We start from the raw sequence: 13,857 nt of genomic DNA on the forward strand, positions 1-13,857 counted from the left end.
TTGCACTTTGTAGCACATGGTTATTTAGTCCAAATAATAAGACGTTTCAGGACAGCGTGATAACTTTTGAGTTGATCTGTCGCTCTCCTGTCATCTCCAAACTTATTCTGCATATTTCTGTTCTGCGTCAAGTGTTGGAAACTAAAGATTACTGTAATCCAATTTTTAAATGTTATTAACATGATAAATGAATGTATTAACCTAATTATTAACATTTTCCAAATTCCTGTAGTTCTGGCTACCATAAGTTACTAAACTGACGCTATTTTTATATTCTGATGGTCAAGTCCATTAAGTTATGGCTTAACCCCATTTGTATACCTAACCAGGTCGACTTGCAATATCGGCTCACTGACTCTCGTGAGAAACTGATGATGTCCTGAGAAGAAATTAATATAGCTCATGGTTATTTGGTCCAAATAATAAGACGTTTCAGGACAGCGTGATAACTTTTGACTGTCACTGTCCCGTCACGTCCAAACTTATTCTGCATATTTCTGTTAGGAAATCCCCAATGAAAACCATTGGGAACATGTTCTGGTACAACAAAGTATTTGTAATGATTGCATCTCTGATAACATAATAATAATAATAATGATAATATAATGGCCCTCTTGTTAAATTTTTGGTTAAAGTTTTATCAAGTTTTTACTGGTGTAACGTTTTAGTGCCATGTACTGGCATCCACACGGACAGACACACACAAATCCCGTCGGTGAAAAGCTAGCTTATCACCAAAGGTGATTTATTGCGCCTGTATACTGTCATTTTACTCCAATGACAATTGACAGGTTTACAGATTTACATATTAATGGAATTCTCTTTATGCATTCAGTAATCGTTACACTGGCATTATTTTAATATTAAGCTCTTATTCAGGGTGTGTTGTCTTAGGAACAGCTGTAGTTACAAAATTGTCAACCATTTTAAATCTACAAATTTTATTAATTAAAAAGTCTATAAATGGACAAATTATCATTCTGTAAATGATACCACTTTCTTTTTTTCCAGCATACAGAACGGCAGAAGGGAAACCATGGGTTCTGCCAGTTGTGCACACGGTGGAAGCCCAGATGGCTACAGATACCACTCTGAACCATGAGTATCTTCCAGTTGCCGGTCTTCCTGATTTCAGAAATGCAGCATGTCATCTTATTTTGGGTGAAAAAGATATTGATTACACCCGGGTAAGTGAACTTATATTTAACTTGTTGATCCCAAAGGACCAGAAAATATACCAAAATCAAGTTTAAGTACAATCATGAATGAGACAAGCTGTGTCTTGGTGTTAAAATTTAGGTACTGCATAAAATACAATCCAACTAATGCTATAAACCACCATCGAATAAGAGCAACAGTTTTAAAGGTCACTGTTTCCTCATCTGGTTTAACCGTTATTATTTTGCCCCCAGCATCTACTGATGCAGGAGGCATATGGTGATTGTCCACTCCTGCCAGTCCGTTCCTTCGTTCGTCTGTGCGTCCGTACGAGGTTAACCAAACGGGACCGTTTCGTCTAGCATCAATACCCCTTACTAGAATGACTTGATACTAATGCAGATGTAAGTTGTAACCTGTGACCATTCCTCATCTTCAGACATCACCTGACTTCAGTTTGACCTTGACCTCATTTTGGACTTAGGTTGCTTTATATGGGCCATCTCTTGGTTAACCAAATGGGACCGTTTCGTCTAGCATCAATACCCCTTACAAGAATGAATTGATACTAATACAGATGTAACCTGTGACCATTCCTCATCTTCAAACATCTCCTGACCTCAGTTTGACCTTGACCTCGTTTTTGACTTGGGTGCAAAATCTATCGACAAGGATGCCACTGGGGGCATCAAGCGTTTATTGAACGCAGCTTCTTGTCTTAGGTTATTTTTATGCCCCCACTTTTGGGGAGGCATAACAGATTTGCCCTTGTCCGTCCGTCCTTCCGAGAATGTTGTGTCGCTCCTATTAGACTAAGCTCCAAAAGTATTTGACGTAGAGTCACAAAACTTTACAGGAATGTTGGTCAGCATGTGCAGTTGTGCACCTGGGGTTTTGCATCTGGATTCATTCAGACATGTAGGAGTTATGGCCCCTGACTTAGTAAAGAATTGGTCATTTTAATGTTGTGTTGCACGTAGCTCCCAAAGTATTTGACCTAGAGTCACCAAAGTTTACAGGAATGTTGGTCAGCTTGTGCAGTTGTGCACCTGGGGTTTCGCGTCCAGATTCATTCAGTCATGTAGGAGTTATGACCCCTGACTTAGTTAAAAATTGGTCATTTTAATGTTATGTAGCACCTAGCTCCAAAATTATTTGACCTAGAGTCACCAAAGTGTACAGGAAGTTGGTCAGCATGTGCAGTTGTGTACCTGGGGTGTCCCGTCCCGAATCATACAGTTTTGTAGGAGTTATGGCCCCCTGACCTAGGAAAAAATTTGTGTCCTTTGTCATATAGTGGGGGCATCTGTGTCCCGTGGGGGCATCTGTGTCCCATGGACACATTTCTAGTTTAGGTTAAAGTTTTTCGGCAACCATTGTTTTTTCTGTCATACCTTTGTTACTATTGCTTATATCTCACTGTAAGTTCACATAAACATTGTCCAGCATACAAACAAAGTGTGTGCAGGGACTGGGCCAGTTACACCAAGTTGTTATACTTGGAATTATTTTCATGTTAAATTTTTCCGAAACCTTCATTTATAGACATATCTTTGGTAGTTTAAAAGATAATGACTTGAAATTAAAAATATTTCTTAATAATCATCATCTGCGTGTGTGGTTACAATCCCCATAACTCTAATTGTATTTTTGACAGAATTATACCCCTTTTGTACTTAAAGTTTTTTGGCAATCTTTGCTTTCTGGATATAACTTTAGTAGAATATAAGATAATGTCTTGAAACTTGAAATGTATCTTTATCATCATCATCTGCATGTGTGGTAACAATTCCCATAACTCAGCTTTTTGACCAAATTCTGCCCCTTTCATACTTAAATTTTTTGACAAACTTTGTTTTCTGGACATAACTTTAGCCCCTCTGAGAAGTAGGTTCTTTTTTATCTTGATGTATCTTCCTTTTAAAGTAGAGGTCTCTTATTGAGACATAAATTCATTTTACTGTCAAATCCCTGAATAGTGGAGCGCGCTGTCTTACAGACAGCTCTTGTTATGCGGGGGACATATAGCGTTGTTGCTGTCCATACGTCTGTATGACATACGTACACCAATTCGTCCTTGCATCCAGAAATCTTGTGTGTCCAACTCCTCCCACACTAATAGTATGATATGCTTCAAACTATCACAGATAAACAAGCTTGATGTGCAGTAAGGGGTACCGGAGGTAAAAATGCTTTAAATATAAAGCTTTATATTTAACCATTGATAAGTTTGTGTTCCTCTGTGGTGTATTGGTCAAGAAGACAGGAAAAATATTTAATATCCAGGTTTGATTCCCGACTTTGGCATGATTTTTTTCTTGATTGCAAATTTTTTTAAAGATATTATATAATAAATTTAGAAACAAAATCTCATGTTCTTATATCCATAATATAATGAAAATTTTATTCTATAGAAAAATTATTTTAGCCAAAATCTGGGTCCAGTCCCATTTAGCTTAACTCTTGTTGAAACGAGTCATCTGATTGGTTCAAATAAAAATAGATTGATGGAAATAAACACAGCAAATATTGGAAATCCGATTGTACAGAAAGATGAATTTGAATGGGCTGTCATCGGATCTAACTTTTAGGAAGATCGAGAACTTTTGTCAGATTGAGTGGTACAGGTTTATGAGTGTAATTATTAATGTGACATGTTTGTTACCTTTTTGTAGGTAGGTGGAGTACAGTCCCTTGGTGGTACTGGAGCTATCAGACTGTGTGCTGACTTTGCAAAGAAACACTTACAATGTGACACTGTTTATGTGTCAAAACCAACATGGGGCAAGTATAAAATACAGTATTCTACATAAAAGAGATATAAATTAGCAGGGGCCCAGTAGCCCATAGCCCCTAGGTTTTGGGCTGTGCCCCAAAATTGTTGGAGAAAATGTCCATATACCTAATGTTAAACATTTATTTTTGACAGCCTGGGCCCCTAAATAAAAGTAGCTAGTTTATATCCATGCATAACATGTTTTTGTTTGTTAGTCCATTTGAACCAGAGGTTCAGAGTGAGCTAATGGAATAGGCAGATAGTTTGGCCACCATTGTCTGCCATCGGCATCCTGCATCAACATTTTTACTTAAACATATTGTGCATTTCAAGTGAATGAAATTTGACTGTATTCTCAGATGTCTGTTATCATGTCTCACTAAGCGGCTGTGATATTTTAGTCTAATAAACTGATTTGGACCGGAGAAGCTACTGTGAAATTTTTATTCGCGTACTAGGACAAATTTTCGCGTATTTCGCGCTAGGGCCGATGGGCTATTATTATTTTTTAATTATATGTTTTCATTTCTAAAATTGAAAATGGGCGAATTAAAGCCTGCACGAAACAGTCCTTTATCACGTTTGCGTGAAATTTCATGTCAGCGAATTTAAATGATTTCACAGTATATATTTCCTATATTTATATCAGTGTATAGGAACATGTAAAAAGTCTTGTAAGAAACAACTAGCCCAGTTTAAAAAAACAAATATTTTCCTTGCATGATCCTCAACCAAAAGTGTTCACGCTAGCTATGATAAGCCGTTTAAGTATTAGGATCAGGGCCCTCTTTTAAGCTCACTTTTTTGGAGGAAAAGGTAGCTCTAGCTATTGCACTCGCCCCAGCATTGGTGTCGCCGTTGCCGTTGGTTAAAGTTTTCAAAAAGTCAAATATCTCTGTTGCTATCATAGCTATTGACTTGAAACTTAAAATAGTTATTTACTATCAAAGTCTACACCATGAGAAACAATCCACATAACTCTGTTCGAATTTTGACAGAGTTGTGCCTCTTTTTAAGTTAGAATTTTTTGGTTAAAGTTTTTGATAAAGTCAAATATCTCTTGTTACTGTCAAAGCTTTTGACTTGAAACTTAAAATAGTTATTTACTACCATAACTTTGATTTAACAAATAATCAAGGTCTTCAAGTGGTTTATCGTCTAAATTTAATGTTTAGAGTTCAGATGCGTAGGAATTGAACCACGAGGGCATTAGCCCGAATGGTTAAATACTGAAGCATCTGAACGATGGACTGTGGTAAATTAGACGATAAATCACAAGAAGGCATTGATTGTTTTCATTCTGACATGCTCATCGACATATTTTAATAAATATTATGCTGGACTTCATTTACCCGAGGAGTAATGTATCGGGCGTCATGCGGCAATTTGACATCATAATTGACATCATAAAGCTCTCTTACCGGTCAACCATTGTTTATCACAGAATATACAGAGCTTGATTTCCTTCTTTGTTTAACTTTAAATCAAATCGAGCCATGTTAGAATTGAATTTTTACAGAGTTATGCTCCTTTTTTTTGGTTAAAGTTTTATAAAGTTTTTACTGGCAATGCTCTAATTCAGAGTCAAGCACAGGGAAAAGTGGTACGTGCTGTCATCAGACAGCACTTGTTATAAAAATGATAATATTGTTGTGATAAAATATGCTTGTTCTGTGACTGATTCCTTACTTTATACATGAAGTATCTGATGAATTTTAGGTAACCATAAGGGAGTGTTCAAGGCAGCAGGATTTTCCAACATTGTTGAATACAGATACTGGAAGGCAGATACCCTGAATCTTGATATTGACGGCATGATAGAGGATTTAAAGGTAAACTCAGCTTTATTGATATTCTATATGTTTTCCCAAGTTCAATTCGGGTCCAAGTTTACTGTTTGAGTAAAGGTTGCTGTAGGTATGTTGGTTCCATAGATATTTGACTAGATTGTCTGAACAATATGTAAATATTTACATGGCTGGCATCACTGGCACGAATTTTCTTTATGTTAATCCTGTTATTTTAAGGCAACATGATTATGGTCAGCAGAAAGTTATTGTATGACAGTATTTATCCCTTTGCACGGGAGGGGATCCAACATATGTATTCCCAAATGGGCACCGCTTAAAATCATATGTTGTGCTTCCGGTAGTACATATGTGGTAAACATTTCGCAGAAAAATACGTGAAATTTTTATTTGTGATTGAACATTGTGAAAATGACAGTGTTTTGCCAAAAAATCGCGATGCAGTGCAACCGAGTATACATTACCTAGCATGTAAGTGCATTTACCTTACCTATATTTGTAGAAATGACGGAGAAAAACGTATCCTCCGTGAAGCGGTATGACTGAAAAATAGCAACATTTTTATCAACAGGTGGATATATGTTGTTTTGTTGCCCTGCGCCTGCTTAATTTTGCCCTCGCAACCTTCCGTATGCTAAACCCCATACTGAAGAAAAACTATTTGGCGACCACTTTGCTAGAAATATATTTTTGGGCGAAAAACCGAATGGGATACATATGTTGTATATGGGCTACATATGTGGTGCATTAGATTTTTTTTTTTAGAACTCCACAGATCTTGAGCTTAAATGGTACCTGGATAAAGAAACGAACAGGAAATACGTGCCAAGTATATGTCACATCTGTCCAAAAATTATATACATTTGTATGAAAGTGATAACTTATAAACGAGCACAGCTTTAAGCTTCTATTAGATGTTATATAACCTTTCCACTCAGGAGTCAACGCATCTCTCCTAAATCCGCAGGCGTTAATGTGGTGCTTATGCGTGTTGACATGTGAATGTCGAAAATATGCATGTATAGTTTCACACATAAACCCCTTCGGATTTAGGAGAGATGCGTTGACTCCTTAGTTGAAATGTTCTACAGCATCATATGGAAGCTTAAAGCTGTGCTCGTTTCTAATATGTTATCCCTTTAATATACATGTATATATTTTTTGAAATAATGTGAGATAAACTTGGCACATATTTCCAGTTCATTTCTTTATCCAGATACCATATAAGCTTATTTTTTGGCAAAACAATGTCATTTCCGTAAAATTCAATCACAAATAAAAACCTCACCTGTTTTCTGCGAAACTTTTACCACATATGTACCACCGGAAGCACAACATACGAATTTAAGCGGTGCCCATTTGGGAATACATATGTTGGATCCCCTCCCGTGTGATTGAATTTTACGGAAATGACATTGTTTTGCCAAAAGAATCCCGATGCAGTGCAACCGAGTATACATTAACTAGCACGTAAGTGCATTTACCTTACCTGTATTTGTAGAAATGACAGAGAAATAATTATCCTCCGTGAAGCGGTATGACTGAAAATTAGCAATTTTTTTATCAACAGATAGAAATATGTTGTAATTGCCCTACGCTTGCTTAAATTTTGCCCTCGAAAGCTTCCATATGCAAAACACCACCCAGGAAAAAGAAAATTATGGTCATCACTTTGCTAGAAAAATGTTTTCGGGCGAAAAAACCGAATTAGATATATATGTTGTGCATGGGCTACATACGTGGTGCATTAGACTTTTTAGAACTCCACAGATCTTAAGCTTAAATGGTATCTGGATAAAGAATTGAACTGGAAATATGTGCCAAGTATATCTCACATTATTCCAAAAATTATATACATGTATATGAAAGGGATAACACATTAGAAACGAGCACAGCTTTAATTTTACATATGATGCTGTAGAACATTTCCACTAAGGAGTCAACGCATCTCTCATAAATCTGAAGGGGTTTGTGTGTGAAACTATACATGCATATTTCCGACATTCACATGTCAACACGCATAAGCACCACATTAACGCCTGCGGATTTAGGAGAGATGCGTTGACTCCTGAGTGGAAATGTTCTAAAACATCTAATAGAAGCTTAAAGCTGTGCTTGTTTATAAGTTATCACTTTCATACAAATGTATATAATTTTTGGACTGAAGTGACATATACTTGGCATGTATTTCATGTTCGTTTCTTTATCCAGGTACCATTTAAGCTCAAGATCTGTGAAGTTTTAAAGAATCTAATGCACCACATACAGTCAGGGGTGTAACTGTTTTAAGTTATGTAACCTATTTCAGTTACTTTTTCAAGCATTTTATAACCTGTATTAGTTATAAAATAAGGATAACCCAGGTAAGTTGTTCAAAAAAAGCCTTTTTACTGTTCTCACAAAGTGACCTTTAAAGTGTAATTAGTAGCAAACTGTGGTTAATCAAATTCTCTTTTAGTCTGATCATGACCTGATGAGCATAATGGGATGTTAAGAGTTTTATAGCTTAAAAACCATTTGCGTAAGACTTTATCAGCCTTGCGTAAAAAAATTTACTGCACAGCTGGAAAGATAAAATGCCAAGGATTCAGGAAATGATTGCATTAGTCACATTCAAAATGAGGAATTGACACAGGAGGGCTTTGTAATATTTTATGATAACTGAAACAAGTTATGAAAGTAAACGCAGTAACTCAAATTGGTTATAAACTGTGATAACTTGAAACAGTTACACCCCTGACTGACATATGTAGCCCATATACAACATATGTATCCCATGCGGTTTTTCGCCCAAAAATATATTTCTAGCAAAGTGATCGCCAAATATTTTTTCTTCAGGATGGGGTTTAGCATACGGAAGGTTGCGAGGGCAAAATTAAGCAGGCGCAGGACAACAAAACAACATATTTCCACCTGTTGATAAAAATGTTGCTATTTTTCAGTCATACCGCTTCACGGAGGATACGTTTTTCTCCGTCGTTTCTACAAATACAGGTAAGGTAAATGCACTTACATGCTAGGTAATGTATACTCGGTTGCACTGCATCGCGATTTTTTGGCAAAACAATGTCATTTTCACAATATTCAATCACAAATAAAAATTTCACGTATTTTTCTGCGAAATGTTTACCACATATGTACTACCGGAAGCACAACATATGATTTTAAGCGGTGCCCATTTGGGAATACATATGTTGGATCCCCTCCCGTGCTTTGGCGAGTTTTCCCCTTGGTTTGTTTTTACGTTACTATAAATAGCTTATTATCAAGGTCAAGGTCACAGTGACCTGGAACAGTTTAAACAGTTTCCGCATGATAACTCAAGAACGCTTGGACCTAGGATCATGATAGTTGATATAGAGGTTGGTCATGACCAGCAGATGACTTGTTTAGCTCACATGTCACAAAGTGACAGTGTGAGCTTTTGTGATCGCGCAGCGTCCGTCGTCCGTGCGTGCGACCGTGCGTAAACTTTTGCTTGTGACCACTCTAGAGGTCACATTTTTCATGGGATCTTTATGAAAGTTGGTCAGAATGTTCATCTTGATGATATCTAGGTCAGGTTCGAAATTGGGTCACGTGCCATCCAAAACTAGGTCAGTAGGTCTAAAAATACAAAAACCTTGTGACCTCTCTGGAGGCCATATTTTTCATGGATCTTCATGAAAGTTAGTCAGAGTGTTCACCTTGATGATATCTAGGTCAAGTTCGAAACTGGGTCACGTGCCGACAAAAACTAGGTCAGTAGGTCAAATAATAGAAAAACCTTGTGACCTCTCTAGAGGCCATATTTTTCATGGGATCTGTATGAAGGTTGGTCTGAATGTTTATCTTGATGATATCTAGGTCAAGTTTGAAACTGGGTCAACTGCGGTCAAAAACTAGGCCAGTAGGTCTAAAAATAGAAAAACCTTGTGACCTCTCTAGAGGCCATACTTTTGATTGGATCTTTATGAAAATAAGTCAGAATGTTCACCTTGATGATATCTAGATCAAGTTCGAAAGTGGGTCACATGCCAACAAAAACTAGGTCAGTAGGTCAAATAATAAAAAACCTTGTGACCTCTCTAGAGGCCATGTTTTTCATGGGATCTGTATGAAAATTAGTCTGAATGTTCATCTTGATGATATCTAGATCAAGTTCGAAACTGGGTCAACTGTGGTCAAAAACTAGGTCAGTAGGTCTAAAAATAGAAAAACCTTGTGACCTCTCTAGAGGCCATACTTTTGATTGGATCTTCATGAAAATTGGTCAGAATGTTCACCTTGATGATATCTAGGTCAAGTTGGAAACATGGTCACATGCCAACAAAAACTAGGTCAGTAGGTCAAAAAATAGTAAAACCTTGTGACCTCTCTAGAGGCCATATTTTTCAAGGGATCTGTATGAAAGTTGGTCTGAATGTTCATCTTGATGATATCTAGGTCAGTTTCGAAACTGGGTCAACTGCGTCAAAAACTAGGTCAGTAGGTCTAAAAATAGAAAAACCTTGTGACTTCTCTAGAGGCCATACTTTCGAATGGATCTTCATGAAAATTGGTCAGAATGTTAACCTCGATGATATCTAGGTCAAGTTCGAAACTGGGTCACGTGCCTTCAAAAACTAGGTCATTAGGTCATATAATAGAAAAACCTTGTGACCTCTCTAGAGGCCTTGTTTTTCAATGGATCTTAATGAAAAGTGGTCAGAAATTTTATCTTGATGATGTCTAGGTCAAGTTCAAAACTAGGTCACATGAGCTCAAAAACTAGGTCACTATGTCAAATAATAGAAAAAACGACGTCATACTCAGTTCAAAACCGGGTCATTTGGAGACAGGTGAGCAATTCAGGACCATCATGGTCCTTTTGTTTGATTTTGAGGTCAGTAGGCCAAGTCAAGGTCACAGTGACCCAGAACAGTTAAATTGTTTCCAGATGATAACTTGAGAACGCTTTGGCCAAGGATCACAAAACTTAATTAGGGAGGTTGATCATAACCAGCAGATGACCTCTGTTTATTTTAAGGTCAGTATGTCAAAGGTCAAGGTCACATTTACCCAGAGCAGTAGATCTTTTTAGCTCACCTGTCACAAAGTGACAAGGTGAGCTTTTGTGATCACGCAGCGTCCGTCATTCGTCCGTGCGTAAACTTTTGCTTGTGACCACTCTAGAGGTCACATTTTTCATGGGATCTTTATGAAAATTGGTCAGAATGTTTACCTTGATGATATCTCAGTCAAGTTTGAAACTGGGTCACGTGCGGTCCAAAACTAGGTCAGTAGGCAGGGTGGCCACCGACTCTGGAAAACAGGGAAAAAGGCTAAAAAAAATTCTCTGCATGGAAAATTCAGGGAATTTGAAAATTTTGAAAAAATCAGGGAATTATCAGGGAATTTTTCAAAAATTGAAAGAAAAAATTTAAAAGACTGTATAATTATGTCTAGCTACTGGTGGTTTCTCTTCTTCATAATATTTAGTTACATTTATAATTATATAATACAGAATACTATACTTAGCAAATGCACTCGCTGTTTGATGATTCTAAAACTGTTATTCATCAACTATTAGAGATATGTTTTTGTTCCTAAAATGGAGAGAAGCTAAAATGGAATTGAGCAACCATTGCCCCAGAGCTCAAATACTAATATATTGTACTTTGAAAGCAAGCAGAAGTTATTACACAACTAAAAACTAAAATGAATTGAGTGTCAGTACATTACTGACATTAACAAAATGTATACCAACATTTGAATCATGCATTAGAAGCACCTATGTATTGGTAGTAGTTTCTTTGTTAGACTTTTGCTAGTTATTAACAAACATTAACATTAGTCTTGAATAGCATAATTATGAAATGTATTTTTAAAACCATAAAATTAGCAACTTCATGAGAAAACTCTTTGGCTTTGAAACCAGTAATGGAATCAAGACTAGCCTGTACATTCTGTGTAGTCTGGTCAGGATCCATGTTGTTTGTTTGTGCACATTAACTGTAACAGCCATAGGTCTAGAAAGTTAAAATGAACAGGATGGTTCCTGATCAGAGTACTGGCTTTTTTAATCCATACTGGCCACAAAGTCATTATGCTGGTGTCCCATGTCATGACTTGAGTTTTAAACTCAGTTTACCAGAAAGATGAAATTGTTGTTATGAATGCAAGGAGGTGTTGACAGTTGTATGCTAGTTTAATGTACTAATTCATTTTCGAAGAAACTTTTATGTCAAATCTTGAAGATCCATTTGTCTAAATTTAATATTTTTCTTTTTAAGTTAAATGTTAAAACTGCAGGAAAAGTTATTGTACCCCCCGACAACAAAGTTGTAAGTGGGGGTATACTGGTTTCAGATTGTCTGTCTGTCTGTCTGTCTATCTGTCTGTCTGTCCGTAGACACAATCTTTTGTGCACCATCTCTCCTTATCCCCTTGACAGAACTAAATGAAACTTCACACAAGTGATCAGTACCAACAGTAGTTATGCATGGGGCATGTTACGTTCTTTCAGAAAAAAAATTTGCAGAGTTATGGGACTTTGTTTTTTGTTACTATACTATAAACATAGACACAATCTTGTGCGCACCATCTCTCCTCATCCCCTTGACACAATTTAATGAAACTTCACGTAAGTGATCAGTACCAACAGTAGTTGTGCATGGGGCATGTTAGGTTCTTTTAGAAAAAAAATTTGCAGAGTTATGGGACTTTGTTTTTTTGTTACTATACTATATACATAGACACAATCTTGTGCGCACCATCTCTCCTCATCCCCTTGACACAATTTAATGAAACTTCACACAAGTGATCAGTAACAACAGTAGTTGTGCATGGGGCATGTTAGGTTCTTTCAGAAAAAAAAATTGCAGAGTTATGGGACTTTGTTTTTTTGTTACTATACTATATACATAGACACAATCTTGTGCGCACCATCTCTCCTCATCCCCTTGACACAATTTAATGAAACTTCACACAAGTGATCAGTAACAACAGTAGTTGTGCATGGGGCATGTTAGGTTCTTTCAGCGACAAAAATTGCAGAGTTATGGGACTTTGTTTCTTGTTAACATACTATGTACATACAGTCTGCATATGCAGTCTTGTGCGTGCCTAATCTACCAAACCCTTACACACAATTTTATGAAACTTCACACAAGTGATCAGTACCAACCCTAGTTGTGCATGGTGCATGTTACATTCTTTTAGATAAATATTCTGCATAGTTATGGGACTTTGTTTTTTGTTACTATACTGTATACATACAGTCTATATACATACAGTCCACATAATTATGCAATCTTGTGTGCGTCAAATTGCAATGTACTGTGTCAGTGCATGCAGGGGGTACATTCATCACCTTTAGTGATAGCTCTAGTTTCCCACTGCCTCATATTAGAAACTAAAGTGCTGGATTGTTTATGTAATACGTAACATCCTGTTTTGATTAACATAGTTGTGCTTGCATTTAAATAGTGTTTTAAATTCAAAGTGAAAACTGCAGTTACTGGTAGTTTTGTGAGTATAGCTTGTTAGAAACCTGAATGGATGTAGAACATTGATAATGTTTAGAAAGTTATATATTTGTAATGCTTAAAGGCTTATTTTTAACCTTCTGCTTTAATATGCAGTATAATTATGAAGATTATGAAGATTGTAGTGTCTTAAAATGTGGCATTGCAAAGGAGAATGTTAAAAATCAGGCTCAGTTCATTTACATTAAAACATGATAACTGATTAAAGCTGTAATCACATTGTTAATTTGAATACCGGTAATCAATGTTATAGGCAGTAAAAGACACTGGAATTAGTATCACAACAAGTTACAAAATAAATAATGTTACATACATGTATGTGAAATGTAAGTCATTGCTGCTGAAGTATTGAAGTTTTCTTTTTTGAGCTGTTTTGAGTTGTTACTTACCATGCTTACTACTCATACTGAAGTTGCTCATTGAGATCTTAAATTACCTATATAATTGATTATTCAAAAAGGATTCTGAAAATAAAATAAATAATGAATATATTTTCAAAATATAACAAATAAATATAATTTCATATCTATGAAATAGATGTAAAATTATTGGTGGAGAAGGTATAGCTAGAAGGGGAGGATGGAGGCCATAATATTACTACATTTAT

General features: G+C 36.4%; 1 protein-coding gene across 1 annotated transcript in view; it reads left to right on the top strand.

Moving 5' to 3' along the window:
• Nucleotides 1–13,857, top strand: part of LOC123546382 (aspartate aminotransferase, cytoplasmic-like) — a 69,511-nt gene that overhangs the window by 12,520 nt on the left and 43,134 nt on the right. The window contains exons 2-4 of the mRNA XM_045332602.2: nucleotides 1,012–1,187; nucleotides 3,834–3,942; nucleotides 5,654–5,766. Of these exons, the coding sequence (XP_045188537.1) occupies nucleotides 1,012–1,187; nucleotides 3,834–3,942; nucleotides 5,654–5,766 (398 nt within the window). The remainder of the gene's footprint in view (nucleotides 1–1,011; nucleotides 1,188–3,833; nucleotides 3,943–5,653; nucleotides 5,767–13,857) is intronic.

This window comes from Mercenaria mercenaria, chromosome 9 (assembly GCF_021730395.1).
Source record: "Mercenaria mercenaria strain notata chromosome 9, MADL_Memer_1, whole genome shotgun sequence".
Taxonomy (NCBI): Eukaryota; Metazoa; Mollusca; class Bivalvia; order Venerida; family Veneridae; genus Mercenaria; species Mercenaria mercenaria.